General features: G+C 40.9%; 1 protein-coding gene across 7 annotated transcripts in view; it reads right to left on the bottom strand.

Annotated features, from left to right (window-relative positions):
- Window positions 1-24,689, bottom strand: part of DENND1A (DENN domain containing 1A) — a 531,039-nt gene that overhangs the window by 209,551 nt on the left and 296,799 nt on the right. For all 7 annotated transcript variants that reach the window (XM_059891201.1, XM_015473579.3, XM_015473580.3 and 4 more), the window contains one exon: window positions 15,866-15,966. In XM_059891201.1, coding sequence (XP_059747184.1) covers window positions 15,866-15,966 — 101 coding nt within the window. The remainder of the gene's footprint in view (window positions 1-15,865; window positions 15,967-24,689) is intronic.

Consider the following 24,689-nt stretch of genomic DNA (forward strand, 5'->3'; position numbering starts at 1 on the left):
CTTCTTCTCTCCTTTAAAAAAAAAAAAAAAGTATCCGCTGTGCACATTCAGCTTCCCTTCGCTTCTAGGGGCAAAGAAATGCCCTATGATATTTTTTTCCCTTAAACTGTAAACCATTAGTTTAGCTGCCAGCTACACAAATGCTCAAACTTCCCAGTGTGCCTGGCTCTGCTGTCCAAGCTTTCTCTAGTGTACACTGAAATGAATGTGTTTCTAATTAAGTAGCTTCAGGAACACGACAGCTTCAATGTCAAAAATACAAAGTCTGAACCCTGGCAGGAAGTCTTAAGACTGCAAATGTCTCATCTAGTGGAACCTTGCCTAATGTAATGAAAGGAAGCAGGAAGAGTACAGAATTCCAGAAAAAATGGCCACTTATTAATGTGTCCAGAAGCACAGCCAAACACATAGAAGGGAGAAAAACTCAAATCCATAATATTTAACCAAATCTCATAAACTTCCCCAGCTCCCACCAGCACTGTCATGCAAGTGACAAATGACCCTGAGTTTTAATTAGAATTTCAGAACTGAAATTCCAAACAAATGAGCTAATGTATAGAAAAAGACACTCAAACAACTCAGAGAAATGTAAAAATAAATATCCACAGAAATTTATATAATTTGACTATAGGCTTTTACCTTAAAAAAATTTTTTTTCTAGAATTTTAAATAGGTGTTAATGCCTTGTCTCTTTGTCTTGCAGTAAAAACCAATGAAAGAGAGGAAAAAGGAGTCTTAGAAGTGAAGGCAGACGTAGAAAGGGACAAAGTGAGACTCACTCTTCAGGTACCATTAGGTAGGTATTTTTTTTAAGCCCAATAATTTTCCAAAGAGTAATTATGGCTTATCATAGAAATGTAGTTTCTTAGCCAACTTAGGGCTGAAATAGCTCGGTATTTAGCAAATATTTTAAAACACATTTATTCTGAAATCACAGCACGCCATGTTTTTTATGAATGCAAATTTGGACAAATAACCTTTTACATTGTCATCGTTTGCTTACATAGCCTCAAATGCATCCCTGAATCTACCGCACTTTTGCTCTGCAAATATACTGGTTACAAATTTCAAATGGGGAGAGGGAGAGAGGGAAAAAAAAGAAAACCAGAGACTTCTTAAGATCTTAAAGTAGCAAGTATGTAACTGGGTAATTCTACCTACATTCTGAAAACAACTTTTATTCTCAATAATACCTCAATAGTTACGGCAGTTACTGACTTCTCTCTCGCTCTCTCTTTTTTGTTGTTGTTGTTGTAAAGAGAATGGAAACACTCACGATCAAGTTATCACAACTACTTTTATTTTTACATTATTCTCCTCCAATATTAACACTAACATTTTAAAATACCTTTGAAATTACAGAGTGCATATATTTTATTGCTTTCTCATTGGCTGCATTAACATTTCCCATATTATACCGCAACCTTTGTGATTGTTTTAAAGACTATATAATATTCCACCAAGTATGGATGTCCCTTAATTTACTGAACTGTATTGCTAGAGTTAGACATTAAGTCACTTCCATCTTTTCACTATGAATGACATCATAACGAAAATGAACAATCTCATGTGCACGAATTTTCAAACATGGAATTACCAAGTCAAAGGGCAGAACTGTTTTTAACATCTTTTGTTATATTTTGGCAAAAGTGTCTTTAAAAGGGCAGTACCAACCTCAGTGGAAATCTTTCAGGATTGTTGCAATGATTAGAGAGAACCCTTGAAACGCCTCGCCCAGGAACACCACATGGTAGACTTGGTAAGTCATCGTGTCCCAGCGGTCTCTCGTCACAGCCTGGGTGGACATGGCTGATACCACTGGACTCATTCTCCTAGAGCCCAGGGTTTCCTGTTCCTACCCTTGTTCTGAAGGGCACCTGACAAAATCCTGGTGAGGACAGCTGAGACTCCATGAGGAGCATGCGGTGCTTGACACGCATCACCTCTACTCATGAGTTTCTGATTCCAACATGATCTCTTGTCACTTGTCTACTTACTAAGTTCAGTCACGTTGCTTATCACTTTCTTTGGAGGGCAACCTTTAACCTTGATTTTATGTACCACCAAAAATGCAAAAACCACCAAGTAATCTATGATTCATTACTTGCTTATCACACACAGTGACAAATTTTTAAAACCACTCATTACTATTTCTTTAAAAGAAAATATAGCAAAAAACTTGGTTAAGCTAGTTCTAAAAAATTTCATATTCAGAACCTGACTCATCTGGATCATCTTCTGATTCAGAGTCATTAATGCCCATGCTTTCTTCAAGGGTATCTCAGAAACAAAATGTAATACTTTTTCTAGATGCTATCTATCTTCTTTTGTTGGCTCCCAGAAAGAACTTGCCTGTTGACTATCAAGAAAATATCAATGCAAATAGCTGTTTCACCAATAGCAAATGAACACCATGCTTCTATGCTCTGGTGCCTTTCAGTATTCACAGTGACTTTACATTTCCATGTTGAATCTGACTGAGATTTGGAAGACATTTTAAATGGAAAATTTGACACCACACATGCAGAACCAACAATGCACATAATTAAAGGGGTGATAATAATAAGACCTGGGTTTCCCTGGTGGTTCAGTGGTAAAGAAACTGCTTGTCAATGCAGGAGATGCAGGTTCAATCCCTGGGTAGGGAGGATCTCCTGGAGAAGGAAATGGTAACCCATCCCATTGTTCTTGCCTGGGAAACCCATGGACAGAGGACCTAGAGGGCTATAGTCTATGGGGTCGCAAAGAGTCGGACATGACTTAGTGCGTCAGCAATAACAACAATATTAACAGCTATGACCAAGTTCATGCATAGACAGGCTATCACAACCATGTCACAACTGTCTGATGGACGACAGCAATTGTGGGACGCACTGTACATCTCTGAGTTTTGGGACAGGGTGTATCTGCCCTAGGCCTTTGTTCTCTGGGAATTATGGCACTGCCTGACTTCATCAGTGTCACCCTGGAAGAATAAAAGCTATTCTTTCTTCCTTCTCCCCTGCAAAGCAGAGGAGTTATATTGCTAGTGTCAAAGGCAAGGACAACGTAATGACCTTTACCTGAAAGGTGTTTACTCTGAATCCTCTTAAGGGAAAAAGGAACTAATATCAATTGAGTTACTATAAATCAGCTGCCTTTATGCATCACTTCTATACAATTTTCAAGGCAACTCTGCAAGGTATCACTACTATCCACATTTTCAGATGGAGAAACAGGTTCAGAAAGGTGAAGTAACTTGCCCCCAGGGTCACAGAGCTAGTAAGCAGTGAAGCTGAAATTCAAAGTCAGGGCTGTTGGACTGAAAGCCTAAACTGTCACATACTCAGTACTAAAGCCAAAAGAAGGGGAGTGCTGGCAAACTGAGAGGGCTGTTCACCCAATCCTCTCACTGACTCCAGGCCTGAGATGCAGGCCACACAGCTTTGAGGTAGATCCTGTTAGCATGAGCTCCTTCCCAGCAATGGACAGGCATGGACATGGATACTGCAGACTCATTAATGATCCTGTAGTCCCCGTTCATCATTACTGCACTTTCTCCATTTGCTAATTCCTTTCCCCCAGATAACCAGGGCCCTCTTAATTATGTTCCCCTGAGGAGACTGGCTACTAATTGGAAAAGAGTCAGGTGAGATAAAGGAACACTGGCTGCCCAAATACATAAAATGCAGCTTCCTGAGACAAAGATGGAGGGGAGGAGAGATGAGATGTGGAGGGAGGTATGGGGACCTCCACCCCCATGTGAGCAACATCTCTTTGACCTCGGTAAGGATATAGCTTAGAGCTCCCAGGGGTTTGGAAGGGCCACTCTTTCTTTTCGCATATTAATGCACAGTGAGCTCTACAATGTACATATCACAGCCCCTGCCTTGCCTCTCAGAGGCATACCACCTTTTAGCCAATACCCAAATCTGCAAAGGGATCCCACCAGTCTTTCCTCAGTTCACTGTCTTTAAAGAAAGGAAAATCTGGTCTTATACATTTGAGCTTTTCTTCCTTCCTTCCTCCCTCCCACTCGAAAAGAAACCAAAGTGTAAACACAGTTTGTCTTAGTTCAAAATTCTGCTCTGAAATAACGAGGCCCAGCATTGTTGGAGAGATTAAAGGACAACAGAATGGGGAAAGGAAAGCGAACAAAAACCATACAACACACCTTATTGGAGAACACAAATAATTCTAGTTTTCGTCTTCCTAAGAGTGACCAGCGAGATGGGCCACAGGCTAATACAACGGCAGAGTTGCACAGGGAGCCGAGAAGAGCACGTGGTGTCTACGGTGCACTCGCCTCAGTCAGCGCTAGGCTGAGGGCACGATGGCATTTTCTCACTGGATCCTCAGGACCACGGTACAAGGTGGGTACTGTCATCACCACCAACTATACAGATGAAGAAACAAAGGCTGGGAAGCTAAACAATTCAGTGAGGTCACACAGCTAGTAAATGGCAGCCCTGAGACTAGAACGCAAACCTGTCTTACTGAGTCAGAGCAAGCCCACTGTTCCCCTAGGAGCTCAGCATGCGCCTAGCTGTGGAAGAAGAGCAGAAAGAGGTTTGGAGGTTTTTTCCTAACCTGTTCCCTGGGGGCCTGCCAGCAGCTGTGCAAAGTCTCGGGCCCTTCCACATTCTGTTCAAGACCCTGGCCAGCCCCCTCACCACAGGAACCCTAACCTGCCTCTGGGCTGAGCCACACGTGTCTCTGTGGGCCCTTCCCTGTGTCCTCCAAGTCCTACTGAACCCTGCGGTCTGCCAAACATCCCTTCTCAGATCACCCCAAGGTTGCTAAAACCTCCCTATTCAGAGGATTTTGTCTGGGTTGCCCATTTGGCATGAAGCACATGCTAATTTATATGGTTATTCCAGACTGTCGGGCATGGAGAGCCAAACTGTGTTTCCCATTCCCCAGAGTCCATGGTGGGGCCATGAGAAGAGCAGGAGAAATAAAGAGGCGGGATGTGCTGAGTGCTCACCAAATACCAAGGGCTGTGCGGGGGCCCTTATCTCATTTAATCCTCAAATAATCCAACATATACCATCCATTTTATAGATTAAAAAAGGGACCCTCAGAAACTTGCCCATGGTCACAGTTAATGGTGATTCCAGCCCAAATCCTCCTACTTTAAAGTTTCTTATGATTTACTTTTTTTTATACCATTATGTTACACTTAAGAAAAAAATGGGTATTTGACAGTTATAGCTGAAAAATAAAATAGCAAGTGGACACTTTGTAGCCAGGATAAAAATACATTTGCAAATAGCTTAAATGAGCTGATACGCTTTCTTGTTCTAAACGGAATTTCAGGTAACTTATAGGAATATGTTTAGTACAACAGAAACATATGAAAAAAAAATAGAGGCAAAGGGAAAGAACATAAGCTGGGGTGAGGTGGGTACTTCAATGTGTGCTGTAAGGTTCTGCATGCCTGCTGGGATGGCCACACATCTGGCTCTGAGTCCTCCAACTGCCAACCCAAAGAGGGAAATAGGATTGTCACACGATTTGCAGTGTCCACAGAGAAAAATAAACTAGTCACCTAGGAGCTTCAACTTTAAAAAGGCAACTGAGGAGGGGTAAGAGAGAAAACCAACATCTTGTGGTGCATTTACTAAGTGTTCAGTGTTTCCCATATCCTGGTCAGTCAATATTACTATGCATCAGGCGCCACACTGGACAGGGGATAGACAAGAGAACAAATAGTTCTGAACCCTACCTATTTATAGCTTACATTCAACAGCAGACAGCAAATAAGCATATTCTTGTAGGTGCGTACGCCGCTGTGAGGAGAGTTACAAGGTGCCTGGGGGTAGACCGAGATGACCTCATCTCATCCCCACAGCAATCTTGAAAGTCTGATCTCCATAATTCACAGAGGAGCCTATGGCTCCAAGAGGTTAAGTGACTTGACAAAGGTCACAGCTGGTGAGAGGCAGAAAATATGACTTGAAAGGTGGAAGGGGTGCAAAATGCCATTAGTTAATCGAGATTTTCTTAGGGAAAAAAGGATTTAACTTCTTGCGTGGCTTCCAACAGGCCCTCCCTGATTTATGAGCAGTAGCACAGGATGAAGGTCCATGTGAGGATAGGAGCAATCTTAGATTAGGAGGCAGTACAGACTGCCGAGCTGCCATCCGCGTTTCAATGGCCAGAGCATGGGGCTCACAGCAATGGAGGAGCTGGGTGCACAGTGCTGGGCACTGGGGATGGTCTGCTAATGCGAGACACGTGCGTATCGAAGCTGACCGTGAAGCGGGGGAGGGAGGACAATGTCCTCCTGAGAGTGGCCCTGTGGCTTCCTGGGGTAACCCTGGGGCCTGGCAAAAGAGCCGCAAGCCACCAAACCCAACTGAAACAGACACAAGAGTTACAAAGATAACGACTGGATGGAAACCCAGAAAGGTCAACATCAAAGCCTAGAGTAGTTTCCCCTTTTATGCCTCCTCAGTCTACCGGAAGGAGACAGACTAGGGAAATCAGGAAGGGCTCCATGGCTAAGACCACTGCGGCAGGAGAAGTTAATCACAGAGGAAAGGTCAGGAAACGGGGCTCTCTATTGCCCCCAGAGAGTTCAATGAGAACCATAAGAGCCAGAGCCAGGTCACAAAAGAAGTCTCCGGTTTGAGCCACCAGAGACCCATGAAACCCTCATAGAAATGCAGGAATGAATGATGCACAGAAAAAACGAGAAGAGAAAAAGAGGTTTTGGATAAATAAACCAAGAGAAATTAACCACCCAAAATAGTGTAAAAGTTGAAAATGCAAGAGGTAATGAGGGAAAGAAAATCTCTGTTTTTCTAGGACTAAGATACGTCACATGTCAAGATGCATAGCGTCCAATTACATTCTCAGCATAGCCTCTCAGTCTTTCAAATATTCACATGGAAGACAAACCCCCGTTTGTTGTGAGGTTACTCTGAGCTGAGCACTGAACTGCTGCTTTGTGTCTTCTTCTCGTGAAAGAGGCAGGAACACATCCCCAAATCCCCACCATGAGGGAACCTCCTCCAGAACTGAAGCTTCTCTGAAGATGATGTTACATGGCCTGTGGCTCCTGCTCTACTGGTGACCACAAATATATGTAGAATATCTTTGCTGTAGAGGCCACTGCACTGTCTTACAAGTTTCAGAGTTTTCTAAGTGTTGGATTCAAGATAGTCTCCAGGTCAGAAGAGTGAAGAATTACCTATCAGATGTGTCACAAGAAATCGAAAACCAGACCAAGATAAGCACAGGTCAGAGCCAGCTGTGTCCCATGGAGATCAGGCAGAAACTGGGGCAAAGGAAGCAGGCTGTTGCCCCTCATCACATCAGGCAGCAGAAAGAGGACTGGGAAGTGGGACTATCAGGGTGGGTCCAGATACTCAGATGCAGATGTAGCAGCAAAGGAGGTGGAGGGCCATGGGGCAGTGGGCTGCAATCATGAGTGTGTCCCAAAGAGAGGGTCAGTTCAGTTGCTCAGTCGTGTCTGACTCTTTGCGACTCTATGGACTGCAGCATGCCAGTCCTCCCTGTCCATCACCAACTCCCAGAGTCTACTCAAACTAATGCCCATCAAGTCGGTGATGCCATCCAACCACCTCATCCTCTGTCTTTCCCTTCTCCTCCCACCTTCAGTCTTTCCCAACATCAGGGTCTTTTCAAATGAGTCAGTTCTTCCCATCAGGTGGCCAAAGTACTGGAGTTTCAGCTTCAGCATCAGTGCTTCCAATGAATATTCAGGACTGATTTCCTTTATGAGTGACTGGTTGGATCCCCTTGCAGTCCAAGGGACTCTCAAGAGTCTTCTCCAACACCACAGTTCAAAAGCATCAATTCTTCGGTGCTTGGCTTTCTTTATAGTCCAACTCTCACATCCATACACGACTACTGGAAAAACTATAGCCTTGACTAGACGGACCTTTGTTGACAAAGTAATGTCTCTGCTTTTTAATATGCTGTCTGGGTTGGTCATAACTTTCCTTCCAAGGAGTAAGCGTCTTTTAATTTCATGGCTGCAATCACCATCTGCAGTGATTTTGGAGCCTAAAAAAATAAAGTCTGACACTGTTTCCACTGTTTCCCCATCTATTTCCCATGAAGTGATGGGACCAGATGCCATGATCTTAGTTTTCTGAATGTTGAGTTTTAAGCCAACTTTTTCACTCTCCTCTTTCACTTTCATCAAGAGGCTGTTTAGTTCTTCACTTTCTGCCATAAGGGTGGTGTCATCTGCATATCTGAGGTGATTGATATTTCTCCCGGCAATCTTGATTCCAGCTTGTGCTTCTTCCAGCCCAGCGTTTCTCATGATGTGCTCTGCATATAAGTTAAATAAGCAGGGTGACAATATACAGCCTTGACGTACTCCTTTCCTGGTTTGGAACCAGTCTGTTGTTCCATGTCTAGCTCTAACCGTTGCTTTCTGACCTGCATACAGGTTTCTCAAGAGGCAGGTCAGGTGGTCTGGTATTCCCATCTCTTTCAGAATTTTCCACAGTTTATTGTGATCCACACAGTCTTACTAACAACAATAAAAAATGTATTAAAAACTTAATGGATCTGGAATGAAACAGTGGTGATGACTACACAACCTTGTGAATACATGAAAAACCACTGAACTGTACACTTTTAAAATGATTAATTTTATGGTATATGAATTATGCTTCAATTTTTAAAAATCAAATGGAGAACCTGAAAAGGCAGTTTTGCTATAGAACTTAGAGAGTATAGGTATGCTGCTGCTGCTAAGTCGCTTCAGTCATGTCCGACTCTGTGCGACCCCATAGACGGCGGCCCATCAGGCTCCTCTGTCCCTGGGATTCTCAAGGCAAGAACACTGGAGGGGGTTGCCATTTCCTTCTCCAATGCATTAAAGTGGAAAGTGAAAGGGAAGTTGCTCAGTTGTGTCCGACTCTTAGCGACCCCATGGACTGCAACCCACCAGGCTCTTCCGTCCATGGGAGTTTCCAGGCAAGAATACTGGAGTGGGTTGCCAGTGCCTTCTCCAGAGTATAGGTATAGATTCTTACAAATCCATGGCATCAATAATGCAAACAGCCATCTTTCCTCTCTCTCATTTTTTCCACCAGGAAGACAGTTTACTCAGAAATTGTCCAAAGCTTCCTCCAAAGGCTCCTGGCACTTTCAGTTTGGGGTGCTGCTGAAGGAAATGAGGGTGCATCTCAATACAGGCCTCAGTGACTGTCATCATCTAACAATTTCTGTTTAGGTACCTACTTGATGCTAGGCTCTTTATGTAGAACTGTATTTTTGATATATTCCTGTGGATGAGAAAAGAGAAGTTCAGAGAGACTATGTGATTCAACTAAAGACATATTCAGTAGGACCAGAGCCAGGATTTGGACCCAGAGGTTTGACTTCCAAGCGTGAATTATCTTCTACTACTCAGCCTCTCTGCTGGAACCTCAAGGTCAAGTTCAGCCAAATTTTAATACGGGATTTACCCAGGAATCTATAATTTTACTTTGTTCAACCAACACACATCGTTTGTGAACTTTCTAACCATTAGGTCCAGGAAAGACCTAACTTCCCTCCTTGTTTTGTCTGAAACTGAAATCCTGGTCCTTATCCCCTCTTAGGCTTCCAGACAAGTTCTTGCTGCAGTGGTTGCTCGCTCTGAGCAATGGACCTATTATGGCCCCTTGATGCTTACTAGCTTAAAAAAAGAAACAAGAACAAACTGTCCCAACTTTTACCTGGACACCTGAGTTCTTTTGTGAAGTAGTATTTCCTCAGGTCCAGAACCATCTATAAGCCTCTGCCTCTCTATGCCCAGTGCTAGAGACATAAAGGCACTCATATTTACTTGCTCCAAAATGGAAAAGACACAGTTTTTGCTTAGGTGTTAGAATCCAATTTTGATTGATTATATATTAAAGAATTTTAGTGATACTTGTCTACCTAATCCACTTTCATCCTATCTGGATTTGCAAACTTGCACTGGATTGTTGAATCATATATATGTGTGTGTGTGTATGCACATGTACATATTAATATATATTGACTATAAATACATATCAATCTTAACAGAAATCAACCCTGAACACTCATTGGAAGGACTGATGCTGAAGCTGAAGCTCCAATACTTCGGCCACCTGATGTGAAAAGCAGACTCATTGGAAAAGACTCTAATGCTGGGAAAGATCAAAGGCAAAAGGAGAAGAGGGTGGCAAAGGATGAGATGGTTGGACAACATCACCAATTCAATGGACATGAACTTGGACAAGCTCCGGGAGATAGGGACAGGGAGGTCTGGCGTGCTACAGTCCATGGGGTTGCAGAGCTGGACATGACTTGGCAACTGAACAACATACACACACACACACACACACACATATATATAGTCAGTAATAACAAAAATAGTACCTACTCTTTATGGTCACCTGCTGTTTATCAGTGTGTGGGTGCTGCCACTTCAGTTGTGTCTGACTCTTTGTGACCCCATGGACTGTAGCCATCCAGGCTCCTCTGTCACGGGATTCTCCAGGCAAGAATACTGGAGTGGGTAGTCATTTCCTCCTCCAGAGGATCTTTCCAACCCAGGGATCAAACTTGCGTCTCATATCTCCTGCATTGGCAGGTGGGTTCTTTACCACTAAATACTATTCACATTTAACAGAAAACTGGCTTAGAGGTGTTCAGCAACCTCAAAACAGTAAATGGGGAAACCAGAACCAAAGCTGGAGTTTTCTGTTTCTACTATACCACACTTTGTTGATTTCTATCACTGACACCAAGGATATCAATAATTTCACTTTAGCATCAATTTATTCCCAATACCCAGCTCTAGTCATCCATTTGTCGTTTCACAGCTGTGTCTAGACTGCTACCCTTTCACCAACATGGACCATGCACCCTGTAAAAAGGCATATTAAGACTGTGCTAAAAATCCTAGATGGAATACATGATGTAGCATGGAGGGGGGTTATTCAGAACCCCACATATAGTACAGATAAAGAGCCTAGAACTAGTATGTCTCACAGAGAATCTAAGCATGCCCACTCTGAGTGGAAGAATGAATCCCAGAGACATCTAGAAATGCCAGATAATACAATGAATTTTACAAAGTTGGATACAAAATCCAAACCTTAACTGTGCACATTTAACTTTTTAGTTCAGTCATGCCCTCAAAGAAAATCAGGCGTTAGCTACTAACTTGGCTCTTGGCCTGGCTGCCCTTTGGGGGAAATATGAACTTGTCCTGATCTGTTTGGAAATATTTTATCACATATTTAGAAATACATTAACAGGTATCCAGAATAACCCAAATGTACAATTCAATTTGAGAACTGATTTGGTCCTTATTTAGGACTGCTTCTGAAGGACTAAGGGAAAAAAGGGAATTTACGTGGAAAATACCATATGGCTTCTATTGGGACCTTTTATCAGCAACATTTAATTAGCATAGTGCCTGGTACAGAATAAGTGCTCTATAAATATTTGTTGAATGAATAATAATGAATGATAACATTAGTCCACAATTATTAGCCAGTCATCAAAAAGCCTATGTAAAGAATTTTTTCCACAAAATCTTGGTGACAGGCACAGCTTATTCTCTAATTCTTTAAAGGACATTAGTAAGGAAAGCTTTAATATGAAATGGCCTTGGATTTCAAGTGCAGGCTCTACCATTTCCTAGTTGTGTCATGGTGGGTAAGTCGCTAAACTTCTTTGCGCTTCAGTTTCCTAATCTATACAATAGAGCTAACCTTGTGCCATGCCATGCTAAGTCACTTCAGTCATGTCCAACTCCTTGCAGCCTATGGGCTATAGCCCACCAGACTCCTCTGTCCATGGGATTCTCCAGGCAAGAATACTGGAACGGGTTGCCATTTCCTACTCCAGGGCATCTTCCTGACCCAGGGGTCAAACCCGCGTCTCTTACGTCTCCTGCATTGGCAGACAAGTTCTTTACCACTAGCACCACCTGGGAAGCCCCAATATTTACCTTACAGTTTGATTTTAAAGATCTGCAGTAATGTTTATAAAGAGCTTGACTTGCACACTGTACTCCATCTATGGTGATTATTATTATGAAAGGGAATGATGATTTTCATCAGCAAGTGTATCCCTTTGTCCCCACAATAGGAAGGCTTTTCCAATACTGGCCGAGGTCAGGACTGCCATCAGCCAAGGTAGGGAACATTCTCATTTTCACTTTCAAAATCAAGAGAATGGCACAGCTCTAAAGTAGAAAGGAACCAGCAGCACATGTTTTTAAATATTCATAAGGGCTGGAAATGTCTTACTCCTTTCGTTTTCTCTGCCATCTGCTTTTGTTTCTTTTCTTTTCATTCTTATGCCACAGCTGCAAATGAAAACAACCATACAATAACCCAAGTTAAATAAAAAAAATCAAAATAAAAACAATCTGATGGGTAAAAAGAGAAGATGAATTATAAAGTTTTTCCCTGAGCTCACAAGGCAGCAGAAACAAGAAAAACGTTTGATGTGAGTAAAACCTTCTGGAAACCAAAACCCATGTCCCATGTTTATAATAACCATAATAAGAGCAACCACCATTTACTAAACGGCCCCTATGTGCCACTTGATATCAGTATCTCTAATTTCTAAAGCCATTCTTCAAAGTAAGTAAATCAAACCCATTTTACAGAAAACAAAATGCCAAATCAGAGAGGTAAGATAGACTTTTAATGGTTATACAGCTATTAAGAGATGAAACAGATTTGAACTTGGGCCTCTCTGAATATAAAGCTCAGACACTTTTTCTACCACTCTCTCCAAAAATGGGAAGGAACATGAAAAAAATTAATTTGGGAAATATTTAAGGCAGACTATTTGTATTAAATGGATTTTCTTCAGATAATTAAAATCTGTGATTATAGCTCTAATTAAAGTTAACTTAGATAATTGGTTGTTGTATTTGTGAATGTGCAATTAGTCTTCCACATAATTGCTGGGTTTCAGCATCATACTTTCCATGTACTCACTGCATCCCACAGCTTTGCTACACTGGCTTCTGTGTTACCAAAGGCCCACATTACAGCTCTTAGGGTTTCTGGGTCCAAGGACTATGATCTATGAAACCAATAGTAGCGTCTGGGTTCAACCCTATTTTAGCATGTCTTTGTCCAGAAGTCAATGAACACCTTATCTTCAAGTGTAATGTAAAAAGCTCTTACAGCCTACACTGTTGTCCTGAAAACTCCTAGCAGCATGTACCTGAAGAAAAACTGGCAGCAGTGGTCCTCATGTGTTAATTACACTTGCGAAGTCTATTATGCATAGAAAGGGCACCTGCTGGCAGTGAAAATGACTAGAATCTGCCCTTCCTGTGCAGTGAGTAAATTGAGAGTTCATTTCTACAGGAGATAATAGTTTTCAGATTCCATTTCGTGTATCCCCTGCATGGGGATATACTTAACATTTAAATCATCTGCAGAGGAACAAACCTCCTTCAAATTTACATGTTTCAGGCTCCTAGCACTTTACTTAAAATGCTGGTTATCCCTGCTGGCTCTTACCACCAAGGATTAAACTCAACAGTGGTGAAAGTCACCAAGCACAACAGAATAAAGTTATTAGCATTGACTCAAATTTCATGACATTTGTAGTTTCTGACCAAAGCAGTGGTAGCAGGCTGAAGGTGATCAAATCAAGCCTTAAATAGAGGATCTGTTTTTTTCTCTTGGGGTCTTTTATTTCATCATTCTTACATCTTGCAGTTAATAAACAGATACCAATCCCCAAAGGCCTGTAATCATCCTATGGTCAAATGTCAAAAAGTTCTTTCATGAAAACAAGAGACCAGCAGAGAGACTACGATCACACAAACAGAAACTTCCAATACAGAGTCTAATCCAAACCCACTCAGGCTCTAAAAATTAACAAGCCTCAACTATGAGCTTTTAGAGTGAAAGTTTGGGGTGACAAGGGCTTGGCAACCGTCCTTGCCAAGTCTTCCCTTCTTGGTTAGAGCTGCTGCACCACTGCTCTCGGTCAGGCTGGTAACAGTCCTTGAGAGGGTTAGAGATTGAGAGGAAGCTGAAAAGAGGATTGTGGGTCAGCTTCCACAGGAAAAAGTGAAACAGCTAATAAATCCTCCAAACAAACAAGAAAGGAGAGCTGTGACCTGAGATGGTGGCTGGAAGTAACAACTGGCCAGAATAAACATTGATTTTTTTTTTTAATGAAACTTTTCAATTACAGAACTATACTTTTTCATTGTTAGAAATATGTGAAAGTATGGAAAATACTATAGAGATCATGCAGAATTCTTCTCTCTCCCCCACAACACAAATCACTGTTAACATTTTGGTGTCTTTCCTTCCAGATTTCTGCCTCTCTATATGTTTGTTTGTGTGTATCTAATTTTTGTGTTTTATATATATATATATACACACATAATTTTTGTTTGTTTTTATAAAAATGGAATAGTGGTGACTGTAGCTATAAAATTAAAAGACACTTGCTCCTTGGAAGGAAAGCTATGACAAACCTAGACAGAGTATTAAAAAGCAGAGACATCACTCTGTCGACAAAGGTCCCTACAGTCAAAGCTATGGTTTTTCCAGTAGTCATGTATAGATGTGAGAGTTAAACCATAAAGAAAGTTGAGTACTGAAGAACTGACGCTTTTGAATTGTGGTGCTAGAGAAGACTCTTGAGAGTCCCAACCAATCTTAAAAGAAATCAACTCTGAATATTCATTAGAAGGACTGATGCTGAAGTTCCAATACTTTGGCCACCTGATGCAAACAGCCAGCTGATCGGTAAAGACCCTGATGTTGGGAAAGACTGAGGGCAGAAGGAGAAGGGGGCAGCAGAGGATGAGATGGTTAGACAGCATCACTGACTCTATGAACATGAATCTGAGCAAACTCCAGGAGACAGAGAAGGACAAGGAGCCTGGTGTGCTGCAGTCTGTGGGGTTACAAAGAGCTGGACACAATTTAGTGACTGAACAACAACAACATCTATTTTAGGGAAAGTTACTAAATCTTTTGCGGCCTTGGTTTATCGACCTGTGAAATGGAGCTAATAATACTTGCCTTACAGGGTTGCTGGAAGAATAAAATGAGATCACAGATGTAAAGAGATGGTCCAATAAGTGATGAGGGGACAGGAGGGAGGCACAGCAGAGATTCAAATGTGGCAACCATTGTTATCACTGATGTGAGTGATGGAGCATTTTCGTCTTCAGTTTTGGGACTCTGAGCTGCTGGTTTTAGACTAGATAACAATTTAGCAATCAAAACTTTCCAAGTAATGGAAAGTGAAAGCTGTACCATGAGAGAGGCAGAGGGACTACAATGACTTTCTCAGCTCCACCAATCCCTGCACACCCAAGCCCCTTGGAGTTCCTACCTGAAGCATCAAGACACAGCTAAGCCTCTTCCAGGAAGAATTCCAAGTCAGCCTCCCTCCCTTCTTCAACTAAAACACATTTCACTCAATAGTGAAATTTCCTTCAAAAGACTTCCCCTCAAAAGAGTGTTTTGAAGCCTGGCTTGTACTCCCAAACCACAGCTGAGGGCAAGTCTTAGAGAACGTGCCAGGGCATAGCTGAAACTTGAAGACCTTGGGGATCTCGATTGTTCCTGACACCAGTTTCCAATTTGTCTTAAGGAAAAAAAAAAAATCACACAACTATTTGGTGCTTTGGTTTCCCTACACCAAGGAATGGGGAAGGTATTATCTACCCACTTGAACTCTCTAGAATGCCATGATGTATATCAAAGCTGTTTGGAAACAAACAGGCCAGTGCAATCTGGTGATCTAAAATTCAGATCACTTTGAAGTTAATATTTTTAATTTATAGTCATCAACCGCATTACAAGTTATTGACCTGAGATGCCTGATCATTCTCTGGAGAAGGAACAGCAGAGGACAGGGTGGGCAGTGGCCTTACCAGCAGTAGTCCAGCAGATGTGGAGGCAGGACAGGGATGTACACGTGCTGCCAGAACATGGGGTAGAGCATCGCAGCAGACCCGTGGATGCAGGCAGTCAACTGCAACAGAGATTAAAGATTCAGAGCTAAACAGTTGAAGTTGGGAAACACTCATTTGAGTTCAACAATAAAATTAAATATATACTTATCAACATATTTAGAATAAGTTAACTCAATAACCCTAAATCAAACTTAATAAGAGCTTCATTTTCCAAAAAATGTATTTTTTTTCATGATTATGAAGCTAATATACAATGACAGTAGAAAATTTAGAAACTGGAGAAAAAGATTAAAGTCTTCACCATCTGAAGATAACTTAACATTTTGGTATATTATCCATACATGTGTATGTGTGTGCTCAGTCATGTCCGACTCTTTGAGACCCCATGGACTGTGGCCTGCCAGGCTTTTCTGTCCATGGAATTTTCCAGGTAAGAATACTGGAGTGGGTTGTTATTTCCTATTCCAGGGAATCTTCCTGACCCAGGGATCGAACCTGCCTCTCTTGCATTGGCAGGCAGATTCTTTACTACTGTACCGCCTGGGAAACCCATTACCTATATATGGACTTTTCTAATAAAATCAGGATTACTGTAAACACAGTGTTAACTTTCCCTTTAAGTTAATATTATTTGCTGGCGTTTTCCCATATCTTTAAGTATTCTTAGAAAATATCTTTTAATGCCACCCAATGAATTTCTCATATTATATTTAAGCACTCTTCCATCATTAAGTTATATACTTGGATCAACTCAATAACTTTTATATATGGTCCCTACATGCAGAATTTAAAGACAAAGGTTATAAATATTTTAAGGCACTTAACAAATATAGTAATACAAATACAATAAATGTATTCATATAATAAATAGATAAAGGGTTGAGGCTCTTTATACTCCCCCAGCCATGTACTGGACTGCTTGGCCTCTCTGTACCTCACTGTACCTATCTTCATTTTATTTTTACTTCTCTGATCATGACTGAAGTTGAACATCTTATTATATGTTCTAAACTATATTTCTTAAGTAAATGATCTGTTCATATTCTTAGTCCACTTTTTCTAAAGAGAATTTAGTATATTTTAATTGATTTAGAAGAAATTCTGGATATGCAAAGGACAGTAATCTTTTGTAAGGGTTTTTGAAAATAATTTATGCTTATTTAACTTTCTTTGAAGTTTTGGGTAAAGAGAAAGCTTAAATAATTACATGGGCAAATATTTCCCTTCATGATGGTTTCCACTGTTTTTATACTAAGTCCTTCAAATTCTTCCTCAGCATTTAACTCTTTAATCCATCTGGAATTAATTTTGGTTTAAGGGCTAAGGTGAGAATTTATTTTTTCCACAGAGTTAATCAATGGCTCCAACACTGTTTACTAACATCCTTCCACTCCCTCCTTTTTTGGCCTGTCTCTATTTCATATTTCTTTTTTTTTCTTAAGAGTTACATATATGACACAATCAGTATTTGATATAACAGAAAAATTAGGAAATGAAGATACAATGGAATAAAACTGCTACAAAATTCAATACAGTGAAAGAAGGAAAAAACCAACACCTTTGGAGATAGGGCTATGAAGTGACAAAAGCCAACAACACATGTTTCTTTCTGTCTTTTTTCTTTAATGTTTCTTCGGTTTCTGGGAAGCCTGTTCCCATGAGGACTTTTCTTCTTTTGGAAGCTGTTAACCAGCCTTTGCTGACAGAAGGACATTTACGTGGCAAAAGAGTGACGCAGCAAGGCCCAGTTAAAAGAATCCCAGAGGTTAGTGTAACATGAACAGCTTTAAATTGGATATTCTGCTGATGGTTCACAGTTGTGAGAGCTGTGTATTAAACCCAAGGCTGCTACTTTTTTCCCCTCCTTTTCCCTCCAGACCCTGTTCTTTAAATCAGGTACATGCCATGAACAGGAGCTCATCCAACAAGCGCTCAAAAGCAAGTCCCAGTGACTCTGACAAGGCTTGTAGGTTTAATCCATCTTTTCTCAACCCATTTTGGTAGGTTTCCACATAAAAAAGGCTGTCTGTCATATTATACATGACTAATATCTTCGGGCTCAGAAGAGATAAAAAATCTTTGCTGGTGTTGAGTGAGTGGAAAATGAACCAACTTTACTCCAACTCCACCCTGAAGTCAGGCTGGAGGGTTTACATCAGCCTTCAATCCCAGCTCTCTTCTTCTCCATCCTTTAACCAAGTGCCAAAGTACTCATTCTAAAGTGCAGGTCCAGTCATGTAACATCCTGCTTTGAATGTGCTTGGGGGCATACCTGGAACAGGCATGTCTTCGTGTCTGCAGCTCCCCATCTACCTATAGAGAAGCATCTCCAGCCACAGTCCCTGCGATCTTCTCCAGGTTTATCCTTGGAATAAACTGTTTGCAGATTTACGAGTAGATATGTACTCCTTTTCCTGCCCTCTGTATTCCCACAGGCCCAGATCCATGACCCTAGAGTCTGTTCACTATCTTCTTCTGCAAAGCTTTGCATGGCTCCGCTGGGCATGTGTCTCCTTTATTGATGGGATTATAACTGTGTGGGTTTGTCCTCTCACTGTAAAGGGCAGAAGGACCCTGTCTCTCTTATGCTCAGTGGCACAATAAATATACACATATATACACGTTTATGTGCTAGGTAATGCAATATTTATTGAATAAATAAAAAACAATTCCCACTTAGAATATACTCATAAAGACAGCTAGTGGCTTGGTTTTTCATGCTCCTTGACCACCATTTTCATGAGTCTCGGAGAATAGGGTTTAAGACTCAAATTCCAAAATAATAACAGTAAGCTTAGACATACAAATATACTACTTTTGGAAAATCAAGTCAATGGATTCATCCATCCATTTATTTAATAATATGCCTACTCTGTAACTCTACAACACACCAAATAAATAAAAGCACTTAAAAATCTGTATGGTGCCACCCAGATACAAGGTGGTATCATCATATGTATTCACCAGTAATTCTCTTTGAAAAAGTCTTTTAATAGAATGTTCCTGGTTAAGACAGAACTTGAATACCGGCCTCTTTTTAGTTTAAATTGGTTTGAGTCTAAATCCTATTTCAAGCAACACAGCGGCACGGATCTTATCTTCTGACAATGTCCTTTTCATGTCTCTTTAGCCTAAAAAAACCCAAAAAAACCTAGCAAGCTAAATTACAAGGTTTTAAAATTACTTATCCTTCCTAAAAATCAAACTTAAGATGTCTGATCATCATTTTCATTGGGAGATTTTCTCAGTGCCAAATCTCTGCAGCTATGATAAAATGCTCTTACCCATTTGGTTAAAAAACAAACAAACAAAGAGTTCCTTGGCTCTTTTCCAAAATACTAAATGACACACACAATGTGTATCATTTCTTAGAAATACTGGCTACGTGGACCACAGAAAAGCATTATGATACATCTTTGCTTAATCAGAAATAATATATATTCCATACATTAACATTAGCCACTTACTTTAAAAAAACAAACCTCTAAAACCAACCCTATTAAAAAAAAATAAGAGTCCTAAAGGACTACGCTCATTCCTTACAGAATACAAAATTTAAAAGTAATGAAAGTATATAATTTGGATTGTCATCAACAAGGGGGTATTGTGAATATTTAATTGAAGTGCAAGTTGAGGAAAATGATCCTATCAAAATCTCACTCAGTGGGAGAATAGAAAGATAGTATGTGTAAAATTTGCCCAAAGTCATTAGTCACAATGAATATTCATCAGAAGCCAATTATCAATCCCATTTAATGACACCCCAAAAGATTTTGCCCTAAAGCAGCTGAATAGTCTAAGACTCCAGACAAAACTAGACAAATTACACAGCCAACAGCTAGTCTAGCCAGGACACAAATTGTAAAGTAAACCACTGGTGGGTTATTGGACGCACTTTTAGCAAATTCTGTCCTCAATTAAAGGTGCACAAGGTCAGTCTGATTTTGGAGCTTTCTTTTTGGCTGCATAGTTTCCTTTGAGGCAGAGGGAGAGAAAGGAGAGGCAGTGGAGGTAGGATGCAAATGAAGAGCAATCAAGGATAGGGTTTGAAAGATCAGAGACACTTTTTTTTTTTAATTTGAGGTATTTCTTAGGGATAATACCCAGATTGTCACAATCTTAGATACCAATCCAACTGACTCCTAAGAGAATCCTGCAATTTAACATGGAATAAAAGTAAAGAGACCTTCATTAAGGAAAAAAAGGAATCTCAACAGTGTATGTGCCAGGCACCCTGCCAGGGGTTTACGTGTTAAGTCACTTTAGTACTTCAGTTGTGTCCAACTCTTTGCGACCCTATGGATTATAGCCCACCAGGATCCTCTGTCCATGGGATATTTCAGGCATATTACTGCAGCGGGTTGGCATTTCCTACACCAGGGTATCTTCCTGACCCAGGCATCAAACCCTCCTCTCTTACAGCTCCTGCATTGGCAGGCGGGTTCTTTACCACTAGCGCCACCTGGGGGTTAGTTGTTGTTGTTCAGTCACTAAGTCGTGTCTGACTCTTCACGATCCCATGGACTGTAGCCCACCAGGCTCCTCTGTCCATGGGATTTCCCAGGCAAGAATACTGGAGTGGGTTGCCATGCCCTTCTCCAGGGGATCTTCCTGACCCAGGGATCGAACCCACGTCTCCTGCATTGCAGGCACTGGCAGGCAGATTCTTTACCACTGAGCCACCAGGGAAGCCCCTGGGTGTTTAGGATCTTGCAAAATACTGTTTTAGAGGTAGGAGTTTGTGTGTGTCTGTGTGTACACATATGTATTCAACACCACACTTCACAGATAAGAAAACAGTTTCACAGGTGAAATGACTTGCCCAAGGCCACACAGCTTGTAAGTGACAGACGGGACTCTGTAGTAAGAGACATTTCCAGGTCTGTCAGACTATAATAGGCACCTCCACAACACAAAAGTTAACTACAAATGTTTTGAGTGTCTATACTGTGCCAATACACCAGGCTCAGGATTCTGAACTAGGTGACATATTGTCCCTGTTGGCATGGCCAAATTATGTAGAATTTGCCATGCTGTTAGATGATCAAATATCTAAAAGCACAATACCAATCAACAGAAAATGATTTTAAAAACAAACACAGCTGATCATTTCCTGAGGATAAGTTACATTTAAGTAAGGTAGTGTAGTATCTTTAATCCATAGGAAATTCTAGACAATGAAGTAACAAGTGTTAAAGGGAAAGGTTTACATTCCCATTTGGGCACTGGAAAGTCCTGCTGGAAAGTCTGGCTTTCACACATTTTCATGGAGCATCCACTAAATCTCTTTTTGATCTGAGCAAGTCATTTCCACTCCTGGGTCTCAATATAGAAAACAAGAGGTTAGATTACATGATCCCTGTCCCCACGTTCAGTTTTGACAACTTTGATCTAGAGGAACTGCTTACCCTTTGACATAAAGAATGTTTCTCCTCTGCCCCAGTTCACTTTCCTCAACCATACTAAGTACAAGGACAACAGACTGTCTCAAAGTTGGTCTTGCTCTCTCATCTCTGCAATCACGGGCACACCTGAGATTCATGTGGTCTCCGGGAAGCACCACCTTTCAATCATCTCATCTCCATCACCTGACTGTGGAGGGTACAGCCTTCCTCCATGCTTGGCCCTTGACACTCTGAAGGTCTCAGAGGTAGATAATCTTAGGAGACCAGGGGCATGAGACTAAAGATGTGAGTTCCTCAAGGACAGAGACCACATTTGATCCTCTCTTTATCTCTAACTATGCTTAATACAGAGCAGGCGCTGAGTAAGTGTTTGGGGAATGTTAGAATGCCTTCACCTTAACATCATGAGGAATGGTAGACAAGATTATCACACATTTAAGAAACTGCCTAATATATCATAACTAGAAGCTAAATTCTGAAAAGACATTGAGATTGCAAGTTTCAAAAGTTGAAAAAAAGGAAAAAAAAATCAGATCATCAGATGGTCAGAGTCATTCTTCAAATACAAGAACTCAGAATGTTAAAAGATTAAACTGACACCGGCTTCATCACAGGGTTAGAGGCATCTGGATTTCTCCTCTGAACCCTAACATCAGGAAACTGATAAAACGAATATAGAAAGAATATCAGATTATTAGCCTTAAAGATGGGTCATTTTTCAGTCTACTTATTTCAGCCAAGAATAATCTTATGTAGAACAACTGTACAAAACTGTATGAATCTTACAAAAGTTGTTAGCTTTCTCAATTTGAGAACTAGATTCTTCTATTTAATTATAAGGCACCTTTCAAGTCATAAGGAAGTAAATGGTGCAGTGATTCAGACAATGTGATTCAAAGAGTGTTTTGATTTTTATTTTACTCTCACATGTAAAACCCACTATAAGATCAGCAAAAAGTCTTCAGTAAAACCTTCAGGGACTCTGAAAGTTAATGTACTCAAACCTTCGAAGAGTATCAGAAAAACCTTTAATTATAAATGGCTCAATTGTATTTACTATAGTTAGTGAGGGAAGAGTTGACTTTTCAAGAAACTATCCAAGATGCTTTAGGGGAAAGAGAATTTAGAAAACCTAAGAAATTAAAGGCCTTCAGCTATTCTAGACAGAAACTGGGCATGCGAGCAGAAAGAAGGAAAAGAGTAAAGAATGCTCTGCTTTTCTTAGAAGTCAAATTCAATGCTTCAGTATTTTTTTTTTTTTTGTGGGGTTGGAAGGTCAATCTTTCTTCAAATAGTTTTTCTTTCAGTTGGGTGGAACCCATCTTACCGCTTGCTTCTCCACTATTCTCTGGGGAAAGGGAAGGGGAAAACTTCCACAAAAACCAACATAGCACCATGGAGTCAAGTTGAGTGCCTTCCACTAAGAGAAAGATCATCCAGACCAGGAGGAAGTTTTCCCAGGCAATCACTTGCCTACTCAATCGCGTCTCTTCCCGCCCTCCCCTCTTTGTTCTTAAAGCTACTTACTAACTAGAGTGATCAGAGTAAGTTATTAACCAGAGCAACAAGTTTCACGCCAAGATCTGACACGTCAAAACATCAAAGCAATTAAAACCATCAGAGAAAAGTTTTAGCTACCAAAGCAGAGGCAGACTCTGTGGTATTACAAACTATGTGTAAATAAGCCTGCAGCATCACACGTGGGAAACTGCGGACTTTTTTGTAAGATAATAGAGACAAAAGATAAAATTACATTGGGATTGATAACAATTCATTTTAATTCATGGACAGCCACTTCTCCATTCTGTGCCTGTGACAGTCTAATTGATCCTGGAGTCAGGACGTGCCCTGCAGATCCCTGAAAAGGTGCAACCATTGTCAGTGAGTTCCAGCTGGCACTCAAGAAAAAAAATCTATTTTCCACCTCAAGTCTAGCATAAGTGAATATTATATTTCTTTGAAAATATTTCCAAGGTCATAATTTGTATTTAGCTAATTTACTGCTTTAATAAAGAATCACATTTTTTAAAAGAAAGGAAGCATAATTGAACACAGAATCATGAATACCTAGCTATCAGTAATCTCATATGTGAAAAAGAAACTAAGAAAACTTGAGGTAGTAGGAGTTACTAGATTTGAAGGCACAGGGGAAAAAAAAAACAAAACTCCCCCTGTATAGTTTTGTCAGATAAATTCAATCTCAGAAAGTAACACTGAATTCAGAAAGATTGAAGCTATGACCAGATATCACAGTGACCACTTACTAAGCATTTACTATCTGCCAAGCACTGTTCTAAGTGCTTCACATATACAATGTAACTCATTTAATCTTCACTGTAGCCCTATAAGGAGAAGGCAATGGCACCTCACTCCAGTACTCTTGCCTGGAAAATCCCATGGACGGAGGGCCTGGTAGGCTGCAGTCCATGGGGTCGCACAGAGTAGGACATGACTGAGCGACTTCACTTTCACTTTTCACTTTCATGCATTGGAGAAGGAAATGGCAACCCACTCCAGTGTTCTTGCCTGGAGGATCCCAGGGACGGGGGAGCCTGGTGGGCTGCCGTCTATGGGGTCGCACAGAGTCAGACACAACTGAAGCAACTTAGCAGCAGCAGCAGTAGCCCTATAAAGTAGGTAGCATTGTTGTTCTCATTTATAGATGAGGATATTAAGATTCCTAGATGTCAAGGTCTTGGATATTGTGTGATCTTGTGTAAAGTCACAGTAGTGGCAGAAGTAGGCTATAAACTTAGGGAGATGAGCTCCAGAGTTTGTGCTCTTAGCTCACAGGAAACTGCTTCTGTGATATGATCTGAATTAAATAGACAATTACCGAGTATACACTATGTGTACACACCATGCCCTCAAGCAATTCAAAATAGAAAAAGATCAAAATGCACACAATCAACTTCAACACAAAAGCATTATGAAAGAGGTGCTATAACATAGGTTCAAGTGTGCTAGCATATAAAGAAGGAATCTTTAATTCTGCCTGGGGCAAGAATCAGGCCTGCCTGCCAGAAAAAGAGAGAGAGAGGCAGGAGGGCAGAACCTGGAAGGATGAAGACAGGAAGCAGTTAGTCTTCCTCCCTGGGAATCTGCTCTGGTGGTAATGCTGGGTCAAATGAACACAGCAGTTTCTTAGGCCACTCCAGCTCTACGCAGTAATGCCTGTGGAGATTTGAACAGGAAATGACAATTTAGTCAATGACTATGTGACTAGTGAGAAGTGGGTGGATATGGAAAATCTCATACGAGTTGCCATGACTATTCTGTTGCTTGGATTCATTCACCATCTACTCTCACCAGTTGTACTAATTAAATCTTCAGAGCTCTTCCAGGATCTCTATCGCCTTCTTTGCTTCAGAAAGTCA

This window comes from Bos taurus, chromosome 11, assembly GCF_002263795.3.
Source record: "Bos taurus isolate L1 Dominette 01449 registration number 42190680 breed Hereford chromosome 11, ARS-UCD2.0, whole genome shotgun sequence".
NCBI lineage: Eukaryota > Metazoa > Chordata > Mammalia > Artiodactyla > Bovidae > Bos > Bos taurus.